The 22,771-nt window shown below is 44.4% G+C and overlaps 1 protein-coding gene across 1 annotated transcript; it reads left to right on the top strand.

Moving 5' to 3' along the window:
- Window positions 1-5,374: 5,374 nt before the first annotated feature.
- LGI2 (leucine rich repeat LGI family member 2) lies at window positions 5,375-21,856 on the top strand (the record flags this gene model as incomplete). The annotated part of the gene is made up of 8 exons (XM_084204790.1): window positions 5,375-5,565; window positions 5,649-5,720; window positions 8,568-8,639; window positions 11,818-11,889; window positions 12,457-12,528; window positions 13,586-13,755; window positions 18,371-18,535; window positions 21,039-21,856. 8 exons carry the CDS (start codon window positions 5,375-5,377, stop codon window positions 21,854-21,856), a joined length of 1,632 nt encoding a protein of 543 aa, XP_084060916.1.
- Window positions 21,857-22,771: the final 915 nt, after the last annotated feature.

The raw sequence follows: 22,771 nt of genomic DNA, 5'->3' as shown, positions 1-22,771 counted from the left end.
TCCACTTTAAAAATCTTTCTGCTAAGCACACATATCTGTGAGACTATCTTGTCAAACTTTCATCCTTCTCAACAAATAACCACTTCCACCACACAGAGCCTGCAGCATGCTACTAGTGGAAGAGACTGGGGCTGGGGAGCACAGTGCCAGTGCAGAGAACATGCTAGCTCTCCAAAAGTAGAATTTGGCAACCTGTATTTTTTTGTATTTCTGAGAATGTTTTTAAAAATTGTTTTCATAAAAGCCTATCCTGTAGTCCTACATTTCAACAAAGTAAATTGCTTCTGTGCTTCTTTAAAGGAAAACTGCAGTAACATACCAGGTGTGCAATCTGGACCAGAAGTCAAGAGCAAAGGACATTTAATCCTGAGCAAGCAGACTAAACATTTGGTCTGAGAGCTGGAGAAAATTCAAGGTAATAATAACCTGCTCTGCATGTTGCTGTACATCTCCTCTAGCAGTTGGAGTCCAAAAAGGTCACATCAACCATGAGTGAAGAAAGAAAGGAAAACACTCAGCAAGGTGAATATTGCTCAGAGCATTAATTTTTCCATACCTTCTTCACAGCAGGGTCACAAGCAATTAAGGGTCCTCATAGTGGGAACACTTCCACTGACATACTTTACTCTCATCCACAATTTTTTTTCAAATTTCTTACTTTGGAGAGGTGGTGTGTTGTGATCCAACAAAACTAAGTTTTATTTTCAAACTACACTAGAAATTAAATTTTTTCAGTCAAAATGTTGATGTTTTTTCCCTTTCGTGCTCTCATTTCCTATGGGGTGACCTGATCAGCAGCCTTCCAGCTATAACTGTCCAAGTTACAGAAAAAAATAGAGTCAAAGCCTCTATGTTAATACTTACTCAATTAACCTGGGGTTTATGAGAAAGGGATTGAAAACTGAAAATGAGAACATGTGAGGAGTGCCTTCCTGATCTTGAAGAAACAAAGCTTTCACATCAAAATATTTATTTTAATATCTATGTGCTCCTAAATGCTCTTCTGGTTTATTTTCTCTTTGCAATTCAAGATAAACATCCAAAATTTTGGAGAAGAAAAAGAGCTGCTGTGCTAGAAGAAATGACTGCGATAATGTCATCCATCAAAGTGTTGAGATGTCTCAGTTATGCTCACCTGGGAATCAGAGTATTTTCCACTTAGCCTTCAGTTAGAAGATCCCATGCCCCCCTGTGCAGGTGTGCCCAGGGGATCCCCGTGCTCCCCAGCACTCTTGGTTACAGTGACTCTTTCAAAGGCATGGCACAGCCTTGGCACCTCTTCTGTCTGTTCAGTTTTTATATCATGCCTGCTGACATGCTGCCTGAGTTCTTCTTTGCCCATCTGAAATGCCATTTTATCTATGGGTATTGAATAGCACAATCTTTCATATGCAGCTGACTGCATTTACTTGTGGCATGACTTAAATGGATGCTTCTGCAAGTCTACATAAAAATCACCTGTGTCTGTGAGCTGGAATTTGAAGGAAAGCAACAAAATGCACATTTCAGTATTATTTCTCATTCTTTGATGTTCTACTTCAACATCAAACTCAATTTTCTATTTTCTTCTCAATAAAGAGAGAAGATTTCATTTTTATACTACTGCATTTTTATACTTCTGCATGGATAAAATAAGCATCACTTTTTAAACCAAGCAATTTTTAAATATTCTTTTAAGGAAATTTATATGTGCTTATCTATAGGCATATTTGTAGTTTTAACCCTCTCAAATACCTGTTTTCTGTCATGTGAATTTTCCAAAACAATCACTCATTTTTAATTTCAGCAGGACAGGACCATCTGCTGTGTCCTGCTGGTGCTCCAGGCTCTCTCCTCAGCCTCTGATGAAGCCCAGACACTTCTCTGAGGTGCCTTCCTTTGCAGTACCCTGGCCCTGCTGCACCTGCCTCTCATTCCACCTCATCCTCCTCTGACTCATGAGGAACCCCCCTGACACTTTCAAGACCAGCAGCAAGGGTGGCCTGTGCCTGGCAGCCCCTCACTAGGGAGGATCACCAAATAAATTGCATTTAAATCAGTTAAATCAGAAGACACCCTGTCTGCAAAATTATTTGTGGGCAGAGCTAGCAGGTAAATAGTTTTCTTTTCGAAGTGTCCTGGGAATTTTAGATGTCTGCAGGAAATAGCTTAGCATGAATAAAAGTTGAAGAACTGAGTTGTGGAATTGGGGTCTTAGCTTTGTGTCTTTTAGAAAACGTGCTTTACATACCAACATGGCATTTGCAGAATTTAAAACCCTGTAGGATGCTGAATCCCAAAGCCTGTTTCTCTGTGTTTCCTGACAGAAACTGAATGGCACTTGGAAACAGTGAATGTACCAGAGGCTTCCCAAAGTGGCATCCCTGATGGCCACAGCAGTCACACCTCTTGGAGAAATGTCTTATCTGGTTCACGGGAGCATCATTACTTTGTTGCTGCTTTGGGAAGTCATTGTTGTGTCTTTTTCACGGAATCATAGAATAACTCAAGTTGGAAGGAACCAATAAGATCACCAAGTCCAACCCCCTGTTTCTCATAGGATTACCTAAACCAAAACCATACAACTAAGTGGCACCCAGATCCATGTCCCTTGAACTCTGTCAGACTTGGAGGCATGACCACTTCCTTGGGGAGAAGTGATTGAGCAGCCTCTCAGTTAGCACCCTTTTTATGAAGGCCAGCCTGAACTTCCCTTGATGCAGCTTCCTTCCATTTCCTTGTGTCCTGTCACTGATCACCAGAGAGTTCAGCATCTGCCCCTTTGCTGACACTTGGAGGAAGTTGTTGCCCCACTCAGGTCACCCCTCAGCCTTCTCTTCTGCAAGCCAAACAAACCCAGCAACCGCAGTCACCCCTCATTAAGTCTTGCCCTCAAGATCTTTCACCATCCTGGTTGCCTTCCTCTGGACACAGCCTCATAACTTTATATCCTTTCTTACATTGTGGCACCCAAAATGCTCCAAGCACTCGAGGTGAGGCCGCCCCAGCCCAGAGCAGAGCAGGACAATCCCCTCCCTTGCCCAGCTGGCCATGCTGTGCCTGATGCCCCCCAGGACAGGGCTGTCCCTCCTGGCTGCCAGGGCACTGCTGGCTCATGTCCAACTCTTCACTGACCTGGATGCTCAGATCTGCTCCCACAGGCTGTTCTCCAGGCTCATCCTCTGATTTGTATGTATAAGCAGGATCACCTGTCCCAGGTAAGGAATCTGTCACTTGCTCTTGTCAAATTTCATATGCTTGGTGAGTGCCCAGCCCTCTAGTCTTACCCACATCTCTCTGCAGAGCCTCCTCACCTGGGGAGAGACCACAGCTCCTCCTAGTTTAGTATCATTATCAAACTTATTTAATGTACATTCATTTCCTGTGTTCAGATAATTTATAAAAGCCTTACAGAGCTCTGGCCCTAAAGTGGAGCCCTATGGACCCAACAGATGACAGTCTGATGTAAGCCCATCTAGTGTAACAATTCAAGCCTAACCTGTCAGTCAGCTGCTCACCCAGTCTACTACAGACTTTTCTAGCTGCATGCAGGATATTTTGTCCAGAAGGACACTGTGAGAGACAGTAAAATACCTTTTGATTTCTGATAGCATTCTTATAATTTTTATTATTCTTTTTTTCTGGCACTTTCAATGACATCGATATAAAGCACCAGTGGCCCAGCTGAAAGAGAATGACAGGAAATCCAGCAGCTTTAACAGTTCACAACAATTTCTGTCTGCTTGCCAATGAAATAAACATCCTTAGATTATTGTGGCTGTAGAATTGAAATGCAGATGCGGTGCATAACAGCTCCTGCAAAGAGATGTATTACACAAATCATTGAAATCACTGAGAAGATTAAACGAGGCAAAGAAAACTGGGACTAACACTGACCTCAAACAATTTCTCTTCTTGTTTCTGCCTAATCAGATGATAAATTAATTAAATTGCTAGCTCAGGTGTTGCTCGCGCTTTCTGAATTTTTGCCTGCCGCGGGGATTGTGTATGGGTGGAGATGGAGACCTGGGTCTGCTCAGCACAAAGGAGAGGAGTCTCACTGCTGTCTTCAAGCACCCAACAGGAGGCTCTGCTGGACTGTGCGGGTAGTGGGGAGGGGCAGCAGGCACAAGCTGCCGCAGTGGAAATGGACACGGGAATTTTTCACCTGGCCCAAGCAAATCGAGGAGAGGGGCTTGGACACAAAGGATAGTGAAGGTTACAAGAGTTACAAAAAGCAATTATTTGATGTTACACGACAAGTAACTTGTAACAAAGTTACAAGAGTAATTCTTTTATTGATGTGCCTGACGTGTCTCGTTCAAATTGGGGCGCCACAAATGTGGTTTTACAGGCAGTTTTGAAAACTTTCAAGCCTTCAGACACAACATGATTCAATTAATGCATACTTAACACACACACACTACTGGCAAGCAACTGGAGTTTTGTGGTGTCATCATCTGTTCGCTTCTTTCATGATCTAGATATCCCTCAAGCTGTTCCTAGAACCACAGAATCATTAGGGTTAGACAAGACTTCTAAGACCATCGAGTACAATCACTAACGCCCTACTGCCAGATCCACCACTAAACCATGTCCTTAAGCACCACACCGACACGTTAGGTTGCCCAGAGAAGTTCTGGGTGCCCCATCCCTGGAAGTGTCCAAGGTCAGGTCGGGCAGGCCTCTGAGGAGCCTAGTCTGGTGACAGCTGTCCATGGTAGGGGTTTTGGTGCTAGAGGACGTTTAAGGTCTCTTCCAACCCACACCATTCCATGATTCTGTGATTTCTTGAACACATCCAGGGATGGTGGTTCCACTGCTTCCCCAGACAGCCTCTTACAATGCCTGAAAACCCTTTCAGTGAAGACACTTTGCCTAATACCAATCTAAACCTCCTCTGGTGCGACTTGAGGCCCTTTTTCTTGTCCCATCACTTGTTACCTGGGGGAAGAGACTACATCCATCCCACTACAATCTCCTGTCTGTTAATTGTAAAGAGCAATAAATGCCACCCCGAGCCTCCTTTTTCCGGGCAAATCACCCCCAGCTCCCTCAGCCTCTCCTCGTAGGACTTGTGCTCCAAACCCTTCAGCAGCTTCGTCGTCCTCCTCTGGACACGCTCCAGCGCCTCAACGCTCCCCCCGATTTCCTGGGGTAGCATCACCCTGGAGCTACCAGCGGGGGCCACCCGTGCCCTCCGCCTCCCGCGGGGCTTTTGCCTTTCGTCCTGCGGGGCGGCGGCGGGCGCGGTGCCCCGGCCGCGCCTCGCCTCGCCCCGCCCGCCGGGACCCCCCCTCCGCGTCCCGGCGCCGCAGCGGAGGCGGCGCCGCGCTGATGTCAGGGCGCGGCGGGCGGCGGGAGCGGCCGGCGGGCAGCGGCGGTGCCGGGAGGGATGGCGGTCCCGCTGCGGCTCCTGCCCGCTCTCTGCGCCGCCGCCGCCGCCGCCCTGCTGGCGCTGCCGCCGCCCGCCGCCCCGCGCCGCCCGCCGCGCTGCGGGCCGCCCTGCAGCTGCTGGCGGGAGTCGGCGCTGTGCGTGGGGGCGGCGGGGGCGCCGCGCAGCCTGCCCGCCGGCCTGGGCTCCCTGTGAGTGCGGGGCCCGCACGGGCGGGAGGGCGGCGAAGGGCTGCGGGGCGGTCCCGCCTGACGGGTGGCATCTCTTTTTCCAGGAGCCTGGTCAACGGGACCTTCTCCGAAGTCAAGGACAGGATGTTTTCTCACCTGCCCTCCCTGCAGCTGCTGTAAGTATGGCACTGGGAAGGAGCACTGCCAAGTAGCACTTCACCCCTTCCTCCTAAATAGAGTCCCTTTAAGCATAGAGCCTCTCCGTTTCCCTGAATAGAGTTCCCTTTCTCTTGTAGAAAGGGTGAAAACGGGAGAAGCCAGCTTGCACAGTCCCCCAGCGTAGCTGCTGTTTCATAACATTTCGCTCAGGGATGCGTTTTCTGCTCAGAAACCACTTCATAAGATGTGAATTTAGTTACTAAAGGAGGGGGGAAATGTTTTATGATGCCCTAAGTTCATCCTTTTTTTCTTTTCTTTTTTTAACTTCAGCTTTAGTAAGTTAAAAGCTGAGTTTTGTCCCCCAGAGTTACATTGTGGCGGCTCTGACTCCTGCTCGCTTTGCGCCCGGGAGTCTTGCGCTGGCTTTGTGACATAGTGGGCACAAAGGGGTGAGCAGAGCTGCCTCGACGCACTTTAGAGGGAATCCTCTGTGTGTGAAGTGCTGCTGTTGTCTGCAGCACCACTCATCGTGCCCCTTGGAGGGCGGCCCCTCAGCTGCCTCCTGGCCCAGCACTCCTCTGTCCCAGGAGACAGTGCTGGAGCTCCCAGCACTCAGCAGCCATCCCTCCTTCCTGACCCCCGGCAAGCTGCTTGGCCGTGCCCATGTTGCAGTTAGGTGTGCGCCTCCTGCTCCAGGAGCTTGAGCAAACTTGCTTAATTTAGCTGTCCTGGGAGGCAGCAGGGAAGATACAGAGAGTGCGGTACAGCCCCCTGGGGAGCCTGGGTACTCAGTTTTCTGGCAGTCTGCAGCAGGGCTGAGCAGGAGCCTGTGTCCTGCCTAGCCCGTGCAGCCCGTCCGGAATGCCTGACCCCAGGCAGGCCCTCCACACCTCCACCCCACAAGGACTGACTGACGCCCCCAGGCAAAGATACACTGCAAATTAAAACTCAGCAAAAAGATCCAAAGCCTGCCAGAAACCCAGGCTGAGTGCTTGCCACATAACTAGATATTAAAACTGGTCTTAGTGAGAGGTGGTCTCTAAAGGTGTCTGGCAGCTGATGGTGAGGCTCCTCTCCTTGGGCTCCCCATCTCCTTTGACTCAAAGGATGTCTTCCTACTGGGAGGAGCAGCACTCCATGCAAAATGCTGGATGAAAGTGGGCAAAGCAAGGGGTGGAAGCCTTCACCTCCTTTAGTGTGAAGCTGTTCCCAAAACCAAGTTTCTGTGAGAGCTGGGGGTCAGCGCTGAGCCCCCCGCAGAGGGCACGAGCACCTTGCCCACCAATAAATGGTGGCAAACAGGGACCTGTGCCAGCTGGGAAGGAAAGGGAGAAATCCATGGGTGAGAAGCTGTGGGTGGAAAATTAGAGCTGGGGGGAATCTGGCTTGGTTTGAATGGTGCTGCTAGGAAGAGGGAGGAAGAGCAGATGAAGATTGTCCCTTTTCCTTAGCTGCAGTAGATTTTCTGGAGATGGTGGGGTGTGTAGAGTGGTGTGGCACAGGTGTGCTGTTGAGGAAGGCAGAAGTTGCTCATGTCACTTCATGTGGTAAGTCAGATGTGAGAGCAAGAGGTGGTCACCATCACCACCTTGGGCACTAACAAATTCTGTTGTTTAGTGTAATTTGTAACTTTTTCCTTAAAACATGAGAAAAAACTGATTAAATAACAAAGAGCTGCATGCATAATTGAGCACATGGGCACCTCAGGACAATGTTTTCTGTGGCAGTAATCATGGTAAAATAGTAATGCAAGGATTTATTTTTGATGGTGGTCTTCATCTTTGTCAGATTTCTTCGGGATAATTTAAGGAGCATTTGTCTAGTATTAGCATAATATCCAGGGATCACAGGGAAAGTTTGCATTTCATGTTCATTAGTCTGCTAAATTAATTTTAGTAAAATGCCTAAAACCATACAAAAGGAAGATTAATCAGTTGCTCTAATAAAGCAATTAGTGCAGACATATTCATTCATAGGGAAAATTCTGAGATTTTCCAAAAATTATTTCTTCTGAGTAGTGTTAATATTTTAGACCAAACTAGAAGTTTCGCTGTTTCCTTGAAAGGAGATTGCCCTCTCTGCCTTTGAACACCAACGTTTGGAGATTGTCCCCTGTTGTGCTTTAATACAGCAAGGAATGAGCTCTGCTGGCAAAGCCTCCATCACCTCCTTCTCCCTGGCCGTCTTGTGCTGGCTCAGGTGACAGCCTCTCTGGGGCAGCTCTGACATGTTTTGTCCCTGAAGTTCACGCAGAAGCAGGGCAAAGCAGCGCCTGGAGGAGGCAGCACCGCAGCTGGATTCTCTTTCTCAGTGGTTTGGACATGTCTGTGTTTCCAGCTGACAAACTGGCTGCTGTCCTCCCACGCTGCAGGCTGTCCCCTGTCTGCAGGTCAGGCTTGGAGCATCCATCCCCCTGGGAGCATGGGATGAGTGAGCTCTGGCCCAGTGAGGCTGCATAAATGAGAGCTGGTGCTTGGGAGCTGAGGATTGGTGCTCAGATGGACTCTTAAAGGTTGTCAGTGGGGCTGGAGGGGTGGTGAGCGGATGGGGCCACACTCAGCAGACCTGCCATCTAATGATGGCTTGTTCTGCTCAGTGGACCATTGAGTTGAGCACCAGGTTACATTTAGCCAAGGTCAATGGCACATTTTTCCTGGGGAGTAGTGGACATTAACTACCATCATGTAATGCCTTTAATTTTTTTTCAATAGACCATTCCACAGTATTTTATGTGTGCTGCATTGGTGGGGTGATATGAGCTCAGGTCAGTAAGATTAGTTTGGTCATGGGCAATAAACACAACAGGCATAATCCAGTGTGTCAAGTTTTAATGTGCTTTCCTAATGCCTGCTCTCCATTTTCAGCTTGCTGAACTCCAACTCCTTCACTGTTATACGAGATGATGCCTTTGCTGGTCTCTTCCATCTGGAATACCTGTAAGTCTGGTATTTTATGTCCTTTATAAATAAAGATGTTTTGATAAGTTGCCAAGACTCCTGCTGCAGATTCTTGGTCTTTACTGTTATTCCCAAGAGCAGGGGAGCTGAAGGATTTATGTTCCACTCCTGTGCACATATTCTTTATGGTGGCTGACGATTTTTCAGATGTTACAGTGCATTTTTAAAAGATGCCTTGAATACAAGGTATCTCTGTGCAATTACAGCACACCAAAAAGGCATTGCTTAGCAAGAGCTTGCCTAGGCTTTCAAGAACAGTGCCACCCCTGTTAAGGGGATTTGAATCTCGGGCAAGAGGTGGAGCAGCCTGTTCTGACCTATGGGTGGCCTGAGCAGGAATTGCAGGATATTGGTGCACTGCCCTGAACAACCCTGATTCTGCTTCTCTTCTCCCAGCTTTTGTCTCCTACTTTGCCTTTTTTCTCCTTTTTTCTGATACCCTATTTAATTTATAGAATTTATCTTTATGTTATTAATTATAAATACATAAATATATAAACATACATTTCATGTGATATAAATTATTGTAATTGTTTTTATTCTTGTTTTAAATTATTTAACTCTCCTTTTGTTTATATCGTTCACTTAGGTGATTTTTACATTCCTTTCTTTTTTCTTTTTCTGGTCTTTTTTTTTCTTTTTTTAAAATTTCCATTCAACCTTTTTTATTTAAAAAAAAAGTTTTAACCCTGGTACCAGGCTGTCCTCCCTTTACACTCCAAAGGACAGCATTTCTCTGTGTTACTCAGTATGAGCTGGTGTGCTTGAAACTATGAGTACAGCCTGAAAAAAATCGTCATTCCACCCACCTTTCCCAGCTGAAATGTACCTGTGGAAAACATTTGTCCTTTTTACAGAAAGACCAATGCTCATAAAACTGACTCTTGCTAAAATCTTGAAGAGGTATATTCAGGGTTAATAGCCTGTACATGTGGAGTAGCCAACAATGGAATTTGCAGCTAATGGTAAATGGTATATGCTAAAATCCATGATTCAGCTACATCTGGATTTTTCAGAGATAGCAAGTTATCTAAGCATTCTCTTTTCCTTGTGTCTACAGTGAAAAAAATATTTGCAGTAGTTTTTAAAAAGGAATTAAAACACTTCTTTTGTACCATTAGCAGCCTGCTTTCAAGTGCTGATGGGCTTGTCCCAGCAGCATAGCATACATGGTGGTAGTTGTACTGGTCACTGCAACCAGATCCCTGTCTGAATAAAACACCCTGCCCTCCTCAGAGGGTCAAAGGGCAAATCTCTGTCCCTGACCACCAGCTGCAAGCCAGGAGCAGGATGAAGACTGGTAAAGCCTTACAGTTTCAAATTCTTTCAGCAGCTGAACAAGCGGTCTCAGTTAATGGTTGTGGTTGCCTTTTCTGCCAATTCCATAGAGCTTTTCCTCTTCCCAGCAAATCACCCCTCCACCTTTTGGGAACTGGCTGTGAGTGGCCTTTCTCTGTGATTTGTTTCTTTGGCCATGCAGCCAGTAAAACCAGTAAAGCTTCCATAACTCATGTCTCTTAGTTACCAGGGACCAGACTTTGTAGAGAAGAAGGAAGCCTGACTGACAAACAGGAGTGACAAGTCTGTGTGTACAAAGCCAAAGTCTCTGGCCAGAGAGGAGCAGGGGAGCACCCACAGCTGGTACCTACATACAGATCACAGCTCTCCAGCTGTGTCCTGCTGCTCTTGCAGCACTCATAATGGCATTCAGTGCACCCTTGAGCTGACTGTGCGCAGTCTGGGTAAGGCAGGTCTGATAAAGACAGGAGCTTTGCTGGTGAACAGGCTGGAATTCCCAGAGTAGCATCTCTTGGAGACGAGGCTTGGTGCTTCAAGGATCGGGCAAATTCCTGACTCCCAGCTTGTAGCAGTGTAGTCTTGTTTATTTGCATGGACCGCTGAGCCGGTGCTGTGCAGGGGTGCCAGCCGCCAGTGAGGGTGTCAGGAGGGAGGCAGGGTGGCTCTCTGCTCTTGTGGATTGAATTTGTGGCTCCACACAGCTCTGAAAGGCGACCTGCCTCTGACATCTCCCATGTAGACACAACACTTTCTCATCTACACCCTTTGCCTGCAGTCAGGGTCCTGGTCACTTCATGAAGGATATTTCCTACACCTATGCTGCAGAACCAAGAGCACTTGTCATCTCCTGAATTCCCATTAGCACTTTCTTGAGAAGAGACCTTGGATCATAGCATTTTTCCTCTAACTTCTCTGCAGGGCAAACAGAGCTTAGGAATAGGGGAGGCACTTTCATCTCATAAGCCTTTCATAAAGTCAGCACACTGCTGTCTTCATGCAGGTATAGCTGTACCATGCAATATCTTGATGGCCACCTGGCTGCAATCACTTTGCAGGGATCATGGTGTATTTGGTGATGTGTCCTCAAGCGCCCAGGGGTCAAGATGCTCAAATATCAGCTCTTTCTTGAAATGCTGACGTGCAGTCAGGAGGAGCAGCGTGCTGCTGGAATCAATATGTGCCTGACATTATTCCCCCAGTGCACAGGGCCGTGACTTGTGTGCAGCTGGCAGCCTGCAGAGGAGATGTCCCAGCTGGACAGAGCTGAGCTGTGGCAGGCAGAACTGAGCCAAGGCAGTGGTCTTGCTGTTTGTGCAGGTGTCAAAGGTGTGCAGTTCAAGTCAGGGCTGTGAGGGCACCGAGGTGGCACTGTGTGAGTGTGCAGCCACGGGAGCAGGACCCATCAGAGCAGGTCTGCAGCCTGGGCAGCCCTGGCACCTCTGCGCTGCCTGCTGCTTGAAAATGCTGCTGGTTTGTGAGAGGGGAAGGCAGGACTTCAGCTTCTAAAGTCTGCCTCAGGAGGCTCTCCTACACAGGTCCCCTGCCTCACACAACACATCCTGAGAGGATTACCAAGAGAAGAATTTTTTTTTCGCCTTGTTCGCTTTATTCCATTTCTGCTGGGCATTCGTGTCATGTGCTATCCCTTGTGATGCCAGGGACTTGCATTGTTCCTTGCAGTCTGCTCAAGGAAAGGGGGAAAAGGGAACATGAGCAACTCCACTGAGACTTCCTACCTTTCAGTCTGAAGGAGCTGCCCAGAAACATGCTGCATCTGGCAACCATAGCTTAAAGCACGATGATGCAATAATAATGTTACTTAGAACATTTTAAAATACTTTTTTTTTTTTTTGCCTAGATTTATTGAAGGAAACAAAATTGAAACCATTTCAAGAAATGCATTTCGTGGCCTTCGTGACCTGACTCACCTGTAAGTTATTAAACACTCGGTAGAGTAATTTCTACTTGGAAAAAACTCTCCTGGGAGACCACCGGTTTTCCTGCTACACAGAAAACTTCTCTTCCCTCTGTGTCAGCTTCCTCCTGCTGTCAGCAACATGCTTTCCATAAATTAAGAACCAGTCCTAGAGCAATTCTTGCCTGGGCAGCACTGCCACATGTTGGGCTGCCTGTGAGCAGGCACAGCTGGGTGTGGGATGCCCCTGGTACCCCCAGTGCTGCGCTGGTACCACCAGCACCACCACACTGCCTACTCATGATGAACATCCCTGCTTCTTTCCAGTGCTCAGTGATTGCTCTGTGGGTTACATTTGCACCTGGGCAAAAAAAAAAAAAGCTTTAAATATTTTACTTTCATGTGAACTTCAAGCAATCTCCATCCTTGAATGAGAATAATTAATGCCGTTCCTGGTAACTTCTAACAGTGCCAGTGGCTGGACAGTACCGGATAATTAACAACCTGTAAGTGAGCTCAGACTTGGTAAGAATTACAAGGTAAGAGATGGCAATGATACTAAGCTCTAATTTTCTTTTCTAGTTCGTTGGCAAATAACCATCTCAAAGCTTTGCCAAGGGATGTCTTCAGCGATTTAGATTCTTTAATTGAACTGTAAGTAATGAGAATCTTTCTACTGCTTCTGTCACTCTTGCTCTCAGTTTTAGGTTCTGGGTGTGTGGTGCTGTATCTAGTATCTAAACAGAAAAATAAAAAGGTATTTTTTTGTCCTAGCTGTTTTTCATTGTATAATTGCTTGATAGACTCTTCTAAAGTAACTGCTGTTTCTTAAATCACTGGTGCTTCTCATGATGCTGTACATAGCTTGTGTTATTGTACTTCTTTCTGATGTCTTATAAATTGTGTTTTAGAGAAAGGGAGACAATGAATTTTAAAATTACAGTTTCTCTGAGCATATTTCCCTATTATTGTTGCATATTCCCTGAGATTATTTTAGTACAAGGGATTAGTTAAAAAAAAAAAAGCTTCTTTTCCTTGTTTCTGTGCAGTTGTAGCACCTTGCTGACATTCTGTAAGCATTTCCCTGTGTAACTAGGATTCCCCTATTTTTGGCCTGGCTTTTCCGAACAGCAAAGTAAAATCATAAGCCATAGAAATTGCCAAAGGATCAAAGAACAAGTACAGTGCTGAAATTGCACATACATGAGCAGGAAGAAGCTAAATTGACTCTACCTCAGCAGTGACTCAAAAAGATACAAGCCTTCCATCCGTATTTTATGTCTGCAAGGCAGCTCTGTCAACCAGCAGCACTGGAACAGTTTAGTGAAGGAATGGGAATTCTCTGTGTCAGTGGCTAATGGTGCAAAGGAGGCCTGCAGCAGACAACCTGAATGTCAGGATGTACTACAGTACAGTCCTCATCCTATGAAAGCTTACCAAAAAAGTAACTTTACACATGAATCATACAGTGCTTCATTGCTATGATTATATATGACCATAGAATTCAACGGTTTTTCAAAAAACCCAGTGAAAGAGAGCTCATGATAAAGGAGTCCAGATAAAACTTAAGAAACTTCCCTGTTTTCAGTTCAGAACAATTGAAGGATACTCAGATATTTTGAAATTCAGCATGTCGAGGTGATGACAGTTCTGCAGTACTCATATTGCTATCAACCTTTTCAAATATGTTTATTTCTGTGTGTTTTTTTAGAGATTTAAGGGGAAATAAATTTGAGTGTGACTGCAAAGCCAAGTGGTTGTTTTTGTGGTTAAAGATGACAAATTCCACTGTTTCTGATGTCCTGTGTATTGGTCCAGCAGAATATCAGGATAAGAAGTTAAATGATGTGACAAGTTTTGATTATGAATGCACCACTACAGGTATTCAGAATGTATATTTCTAAGCACACTACAAATGGTTAAATATCAGAAGTTTAGATGATGCCCTTTTGCTTCTATGAGCATGACCTGGGGGGAGGAAAGGGTTACATACAAAGCACTTCCAAGTACTAGAACAAGTACAAAATGGGAAAATTACATTTAGATGCCAAAGTATGTACTGAGTTTTTATTTGGATTAAGTGATAATGGGAGAAGAGCTCTGCCTATTCATGTTCCAAAAGACTTGATTATGACTCAATTTGTGGCTTAATTTTCATCACAGAATGCTTTCTATTATCTGGAATAAAGCCATATAGTTATGGCAGATGAGCTTCCCAAAATCTCTGTATTTCACAGAAAGCAATGAAAATAAGTTCAAAAATGTGGCTATAGCTGTTATCTTTGTTTGATAAATCATTATTTATTAGCATCAAAGATGGTGGCAATAGTGCCAGAAGTTCTTCACAGAACTCCATTAAGTTGAAAAGTCCAATAATATTCTGACTACTGTCTTGCCTAGGATCTTGATTTTTTTATTTTTTAAGGTAATGTAAAGCATGCTGAAGGGAGCAAAGAGAAATTTGCATGTGGTTATGCTTATATTTTATGCCCAAACTGCTGCAGTTACCTATCTTTAAATGTAGTCACATCATATAACTGAAAATATCAGCCGTGGGTATTGTTTTTCATCTTCTTTGAATAGGATGTCAGCGCTCTGCCTTTTTTCTAGACAGTAATATCAAAGGTGTGCAAGTTCTCATCTGTCATCAAGTCAGTCATTATTATTAAAAGACAAGAGAAAAGGTGATTACTGGTAACGTAAAATGAAATTTCAGGAAAAGGTATGAAAGGTGCTTTGATGGCAATATGTGAAGGAAAAGAGAATGAACTCAGAATTCAAAATTATGTCAGAAGAGCAGTAGAGGTAAAGTGCAATAAGCTGCTGCATAAAAGGATGTCAAACACAGGAGAGCAATGAAGTTTAGAACAGCCCCAAGGTTACATTCCTACGTCTGCCGAGTCACAGAGACACAGCAATGCAAAGTAAAAGCAGTCTGTCTTTCACTGCAATCTGGTTTAGGCCATTGTGTAGCACTAACAGTGCATAAGAGAAAGCCTTACCCACTCCTCAAACCTATCCTGACCCACCAGTCCTCTGTCACTTTTTAGTACCAGACACTGTAAAGTTGTTCCAGGTGACGAAAAGTTGCTCCATTGTCCCTTTGTCTGATGCAAGTGAAATTACCCCAAGCATGAATCTAACTAGCTCCACGTGCTGCAGAGTTTTTGGGAACTGAAGGCATTCCATGGGGTGAGGATTGCCCAGCTGAATGTTTGCTCAGATGCCCTCAGAGGAGCTCCCACAGCACAGCATGCAGCTGTCATACTCTGTTCTGTCTGACCTTGGTGGTCTGTGCTGTCAGGCCACGGCTGTTTTCTCCTTCTCTGCTATTGCCTCCCCCAGATCCAAAGGGAGTGTAAATATGCCCATATTTCTTCCTTCAGGATAGATTAGTCACAGCCTTAGAATACATACTGTAGGTGTATTCTCCTTTCCCAGTCAGTGGTGGGCAGGGCTCTGCAAAACTCTTTCATTCATGTTAGTCTCTAGTACAGTATTTCCCTCCTTTGCCAGCTGGGATCAGACTTTCCATCATTTCTGGTCTCCAGTACTCAGTGTTGAGCATGACTGGATGCAGGATGTAGTAACAAAGCAGTTTGCTTGGTAAAATGTGTGTCTGGTTGGCCCAGTCAGCTCATTGCATCAGCTGAACTGCTACAATGGCAACAGGAGAGATGGAAAGAGGTGCTGCCAAATTTAAAATAAAAAGGCAAAGAACAAAATGGTCCTGTTGCTTCTTCACAGAGAAAGTGATTGACAGTATTGGTGACCTGCATTTTAACTCTTTTTGTGATAGCATCTGTCTTTTCCATTTCTCAGTGCTTGCATCATGAAAGCAGGTTAAGCCATTTCACTTCATTTCTTGTCTTTCTTCCTCAACAGTGTGTGAGGGGGCTGTCCTGTGGCTGTGAGCACCACAGGGGAACACGTAACTCACTTTCAGGAGACTGGAAAACAGGCCTTGGGCTCCCACAGCCCCTGGAAACACTGGAAACAGGCCATGTGTGTGCCTGGGACCTGCTCTGCCCAGACCTGCAGGCAGGGATCATCTCACTGAGCTTTGGAAGCTTGTTTTCCCCTTTCTTTACCTAGCTGGGATTGTCTTCTGGAGGTGATCTTCTCTTTCCCTACTGTCTGGAAGGGAGGTAGATTGCAAATTAATAGGTACTCCTCCATTCTTGCTCCTGTGCTGGAGATGTCCTGTGCTGGGAGAGGGGAAGGGATGGTTAACACTCCCTGCTGGCACACCCAGGTCCTGGGTAGCCTCACCTGCAGCAGAAGAAGGGATGTGAGGAGAATGGGACTGAATGGCAGGATACAGTTTTGGAGCAGCTGCCCAAACAGACCATCACTTAACATTTTTCCTTAGTGTCCTGTAATGCTCCCTGCACTCTCCTCCTCTCCTGTGCTGGCATCAGTGCTCCTGTGTGCTGGGATCAGCCTGAGCAAAGGCTGCCAGAAGGAAAATCATCCGATAAAAGTGTTGGGCCCCTCCCTGTGACACCGTGCTGCCAGTTCACCACAGAGGGAGCAGAGGTGGAACAAGTGACTGGAGGACAGGGGGACACCCCCACTCTCAGCCAGCAGAAAACAGCATGAAAAACACTTGAGAGCAAAGCTGTGTATTGGGTGGGAGGCAGAGAGGGACAGCTCATGCAGCCAGCAGCACAGGGGGAACGCAGGGGCTGTGTCCTCTCCCCTCTCCCATCCAGGGGATCCAGCTTAAAAGAGAAAGAGATTGGAAAAGGGCTCCTCCCCCAGTCCTGGATTTGCTGTATTAGAATTTTTTGCAACCCTGATGTGGCAGCAACTTTCACTGTGTAGCCCTCTTCTACATTACAGTCTGGTATTGCCAGCTGCTGCTAAAACCACCGTTTATTGCTTTTTACTGATTACAAATGATTTCCCTACCCATTTTCACATACAGCCTGGTTTGTTTCAATGCACAGATTCCCCCAAAGGGTTTCACAACTGTTCAGATTTCAAGAGCTGTCTTTTCAGGATTGGTTTTCTGTTTCGTTTTTTTTTTTTCCTCAAGATTTAAAAAATATTTTTATTTTGTGTGACTGTATCTGCTCCTGCTCCATCCTTTTATAACTGGTCAGTTCCTTTTACTTCTTGCATACTTCAGTGTCAGTTTTCCCCAGCCCTTTTAGTTTCCCAGTGAGAATGAAGATAACTTTCTTGTTTGCCTACCAGCATTTATGAACCAAGCCCAGGCTCTATTTATAATAGCCTCTCGAAGAATGAAGACTGTCATTTCTTTCACAGCTGTGGAATCTGCTCTGTTTGTTTAATGGTAGTCATCTATCTTTATTCTCCACAAGTGTAACTTCTCAAGGGCAAGGCTTTCAAGCATGCAGAAACAGAGGGTTCTTCATTCAGAAGCAATTATTTCATAATGCACCAAAATAAGGGACTTGAGTGAGGACTTAATTACCATTTCACCAAAATCCCTGGATGCTCAGGCCCTTCCAGCAGAGGAGTGCACGGTAAAGGCGTGTAGCAAATGGAGCTAAAAACAGAGCAGTGCGAGCAGTGTGTGGTTCTGCACAGAAATGCCATCATAGGGAAGATGCCTTTCCTTCTCTACTATCTATATCCATACATTACTTCAATGCAAACCTCCACATTTTACACCTGAGTGCTTTGTCAGCTCTGCTACACCTTTTTTTTTCCCTGATAATAGAGATCTTGCACAGCTGTCTGGTCAAATGTTAAACTCAGACCCAAGTCTCCTCACTTTGCCCTACACTGGCTCTGTGGTGACTGCTGACATACCCCAGGGTGAATTTTCAAGTTAAGTCTACAAAGGCACTTAATTTTTGAGGAAAAAGTCTTTAATTCTGGAGTTACACTCCTTATCTTTACAGGTTGCTCCAATTTCTCAGTCTTATTGTCTAGTATAAGTTTTCCACTGGATAGTAATTTTCAGGTTGGTTGTATTTTATGCCTAAACTACATTATAATGCCCCATAAAACATTATGCTAACCGAGTTTTTGATTACACCATTTTGTCTGTGGTCTAGGCAAAATGGGGTTATCCCCAGGCAAACTTCAGATATCATTTCACTTTCTGCCTGGTTTAGCATAACACAAATTGCTAGTGATTAAATTTGCATGACTTAAGAAGTTATTGGACTTCAGCTGGTAGTTGCTGTCTCTCAGCTTGAATGTGATTCTAGCAAGGCCATTTCACTTGACGGGAAAGCAACTTCCAGCTGTGGGGAAAGAGACTTCTCTATTTCACTGATAGTAGCCAGCCTGGCTGGAAAATCTGAATTATTTCACTATTTACTTATTTGATCTCCTTGACAAATACATTTTCAGAGGACAATTCATGATACCTAAAGCAGGAGACACTTTCCCTGTTGGTGTGTGCCTGGCATGAGTACTGCTACTTCCATGATAGTGTTACACAAAATCCAGAGTATTTCACTCATTTTTCAGTGTACATTATTCTAATCAGTGACCACTTACTCTGTGTTTCTAGATTTTGTTGTCCACCAGATTTTGCCCTACCAGTCTGTTTCAGTGGATACATTCAACTCAAAGAATGATGTGTTTGTAGCTATTGCACAGCCCAGCATGGAGAACTGCATGGTGCTGGAGTGGGACCACATCGAAATGAATTTCAGGAGTTACGACAACATCACAGGTATATGAGCACTGGGATTCCACTCACTGATGAACTGGATAAGATTTGTAGATGGGATCAGTTTATTGGGTTTTGTCCTGAATCTCTGTTGAATTTGGCTGATTGAAGTGAGTGATGTTTGGACATGAGTGGCTCCATGGAGTAATGAACTTGTTAATAGATGCACATTTTGCCTTACTGTGGCACACAAACTAGGCTTTTTTTTGGTCTAATCTCAATTTTTTCCGAAGGCACAAACACTTGCCATGAATGTCACACCATGGCCCAGCTCAGCATTCACTGCCTCAGTCATACAGCGAGTTAAAGCAGAAGCTGAAGGAGCACTTGATCTTGCCAAAGTGCCTGCAAAACAAAATAGGAAAAGAATCTATTGCATGTAGGAGGAAACAGGTCTGAAGGATGCTTGTAGGGTGAGCTGACCAGGAAGACAGCTGAAAATGACAGAAATATTTAAACTGGGATTGTCACCTAAAGAGATGTGCTGTAAGGCTTCAGCATTTACTTTCAATTTACAAATATGCTCAATTAACATCTTGGCTAGATTACTGATCAAACAAAAAGCCTGTGTGGACACCAGGTAATGTTCTAATGCTGATTTTCTAACAACTGTTCTGTCCCTAACCAACACTTGGGGTGCTCAGTCACACCATGGCAGCAGAGACAGAGTCTTCAAAGCTATCTGCTGCCTGATTTCCCAGATACTCCAAAGCCAGAGGTTTTGAATACACAGGAGCTAAATTATCAAAGGAACATCTTTCCCTCCTGTCCTTGCTGTGTGTGATTGATTATTTTTTACCTTATATTTTGGGAGACATAGAGTGTGCTGCGTCCTCCTCTGGTGTGGAGTTCTACAAAGGCAGCAAGCACTTACCTCCTCAGATCAGCTCTGTCACTAACAAAATTTTACAAGAAGCTACCCTTCTGTCAGGAAGTTTTGGAAATGAAAAATGTTGCTTTTTTAGGTTTCTTTGTGTTTTGGTAGATTAGGGTAAATATATACCAGGGATGTAAACTGAGAAGTCAACAGCCCAGAGAGAGCTAGCTGAGCCCTAGGAAAAGTCTGGAAATGAAATAGAGTTTGACTCATTTGCAAAGGTAGCAAACACTAGATACACACTTTCAGGTGAATTTCACCTTCCTCTGAATGATTTGATTAGGAGACATTTCTGCAAGGGACTTGTGTCCTAGCTCCACACCCAGAGCTTGCTCCTGGAAGGTCTGAGCTTGAGCTCTGGACTCTAAAATGTACATGAGCTGATTTTTGCCAGGGGACACAGGCACATTAAGAGCCTCCTGCAGAGCCTGAAGAGTGTTTTGTAGATCTCTGAAGCCAGCTCCACAGAGAATTTCACTACTAACCATATGCTTGGCATTTGGATATCTAAATTTAGCGCTTTACAACATGGGCTTATGGAGCTGAGCTAGTTGTCAAGGTTGCCTTTACAGGGAACATGAAGAGAAAAGCATTGCTGTCCTCTGCAGAAGGAGACAGGTGAAAGCTCTTCTAGAGTTTGTGTTTTGACTGAGTTAGATCAGAGGGAGCCTGGATGATCAGCTTGACCATTCACACCTGTGCTGCAGATCCCTTGCTGTACTTGAGGTGAAGGCACTCCCAGCTCTCCCACACTGCGAGGGTGGCAGATCATCCCAGGCCAGCTCTGAAAGCCACAGGGAGGGGACCAGCACAGGAGCCAGGGTAAATCTCCTGTAGTGACTGACCAAGGATGTACTGGGGAGCTTGTGCAGCTATAGTTCTACTTAAACTGTGCGCTTCACAGAGGAATTCCTCTCTGCTTCCAACAACAACTACAGTAATAGTCTCACTGTTACTTTTTTGAGGTGGTACTCGTTATTTGTGGTAACTTGACATTCTAAAGACCTGACCTATCTGGCAACTGCAATATTGCTAAATATTTCTAGTTTTACAAAATCTCAAGAATACCGAACACAAACTACAGAGTTAGATTTATCTTTTTCATCCTGCTGTCAGGTGATATATCCACAAGGTGCATCAATATTTCTATGTACAGTAACGAAGAGCTGACTCTAACCCTTTTGGAGCAAGAAAAATGTACTATATTTCATTCTTCTAGTTAAGATAGAAAGATAAGAATAAGAGAATTTCAGATATCTGATGAACAGCAAGGTAAAAATTCTTGTCATTTTCAAAAAATAGAATTTAGCTTAAATAATTTTTTGGATACTAGGAACCATATGTTTGAACAAACAAAGAAATAAAAAGTATTTTGCATAAAAAGGAATCAGCATTTTATGGTGCATCATACTTGCACACATTGCAGGGCGGGACAAGTCATCTCTCCAGTTACTGGGAAACAAAAAGCTTGAAAAGACTCTCTGATGGAATGTAGTGGAAGACAAAATTTTGAGATGGTGCAGGTTTAAAAAAAGCGGAGGGGTGATTTGGTAATAATGTCTGTGGTGTAAAGCATGGTTTGTGCTGAGCTAATACACGTGTTGTTCTGTTTTCTTTTTTGGGCAATAGGTCAGTCTATAGTGGGATGTAAAGCCATTCTTGTTGGTGACCAAGTCTTTGTGGTGGTGGCACAGCTCTTTGGTGGCTCACACATTTACAAGTTTGATGAAAGCTGGACGAAGTTTGTCAAATTCCAGGATATTGAAGTATCTCGCATTTCCAAGCCAAATGATATAGAGCTTTTTGAGATAGACAGCGAAATGTTTTTTGTCATAGCAGATAGCTCTAAAGCAGGTTTGTCAACAGTGTATAAGTGGAATAACAAAGGATTTTATTCGTATCAGTCTCTTCATGAGTGGTTCAGGGACACTGATGCTGAGTTTCTCGATATAGATGGGAAATCACATTTAATCCTCTCCAGCCGTTCCCAGGTGCCCATTATACTCCAGTGGAACAAAGCCTCCAAAAAGTTTGTTCCACACAGTGAAATCCCCAACATGGAAGATGTCTTGGCTGTGAAGAGTTTCAGGATACAAGATGACCTTTACATCACACTCACGAGATTCATTGGTGACTCCAGAGTTATGAAATGGAATAGCAAACAGTTTGTGGAGATACAGGCTCTTCCGTCCCGAGGAGCCATGACACTGCAGCCTTTCTCCTTCAAGAACAATTATTACCTAGCCTTGGGAAGTGACTACACCTTCTCCCAGATTTACCAGTGGGATGGTGAAAAGAAGATATTCAGATTATTTAAAGAAATCTACGTGCAAGCACCACGGTCTTTCACAGCTGTGTCAACAGATCGAAGAGATTTTTTCTTTGCCTCTAGTTTTAAAGGAAACACTCAAATATTTGAACATATCATCATTGACTTGAGTTTATGAAAAGCTGCTAGAGTGAAATTTATGTAGAATGACATTTATACACAAGCAAAACAAAAAGAGACCTTTCCAAAAACAGGGTGTACCTATGGAGTACGATGACATTTTCTGAACTTTTCAAACTTGCATATTAATCAGGGACTGCATTTACTTGGTTACTGCATGACATGTCCATTTTATCCTTTTTCAAAGACACTTTGCAATCTGCAGTCATTCAAAGAGGAGTGCAGTGCATTAGAATTAATGTTGACATCTAAGAAAATGATCTAAATTTAATCCAGAAAACTTGAGTTGAACATCTCATAAAGAAAACAAAAACTGAGCCATACAAAGCATAAAAATGATCTTGACTCCTAAAGTAACATTTTAGTAGTGTAAGTTTTAATATTAGAGCCTGTTCTTCGTGGTTGCTGATGAATTGTAAAAGCAAACAGGAACATTCCAGAATACACTGAGCTCTCTCTTCAAAATCTTTCTTTCTGGTTCACAGTAAATCCAAGACATCATTATAATTCATTGCAGACTGAAGGGAGAGTCAAAATCTATGGCCATTTTTCTACCATTATTCACTTTTTTCAGCAATAAATTGTGCATAACAAGTAGCCCAGCCCACAGTAAATAGGTAGCTAGGAAGAGTGTGTCTCTTCAGGGCTGTGGGATCTTAACAAGTTAATACAGACAGAAAATACCAGAGGTCTGCATAATGCCATGAACAAATCAACTACAAGTAGCACCCACTCTCTGTTTCCAGGTATCCATTCTATTTTGCCCTAATTCATACTTTTCCTGATGATTCCCAGTAGATTCTGGGGGTTTAGTATGTTCTGTTGTGAACTCTCATTCCAGAAGGCAGGGCTTAAGCTTTGCCTGAAGCACATATTGACATTGATGCACTCCATGTTGTAGCTGCTCTGTACT

This window comes from Fringilla coelebs (assembly GCF_963513975.1).
Source record: "Fringilla coelebs genome assembly, chromosome: 4".
NCBI lineage: Eukaryota > Metazoa > Chordata > Aves > Passeriformes > Fringillidae > Fringilla > Fringilla coelebs.
The sequence above is the reverse complement of the archived record's forward strand: the minus strand, read 5'-3'. Positions and strand labels throughout refer to the sequence as shown.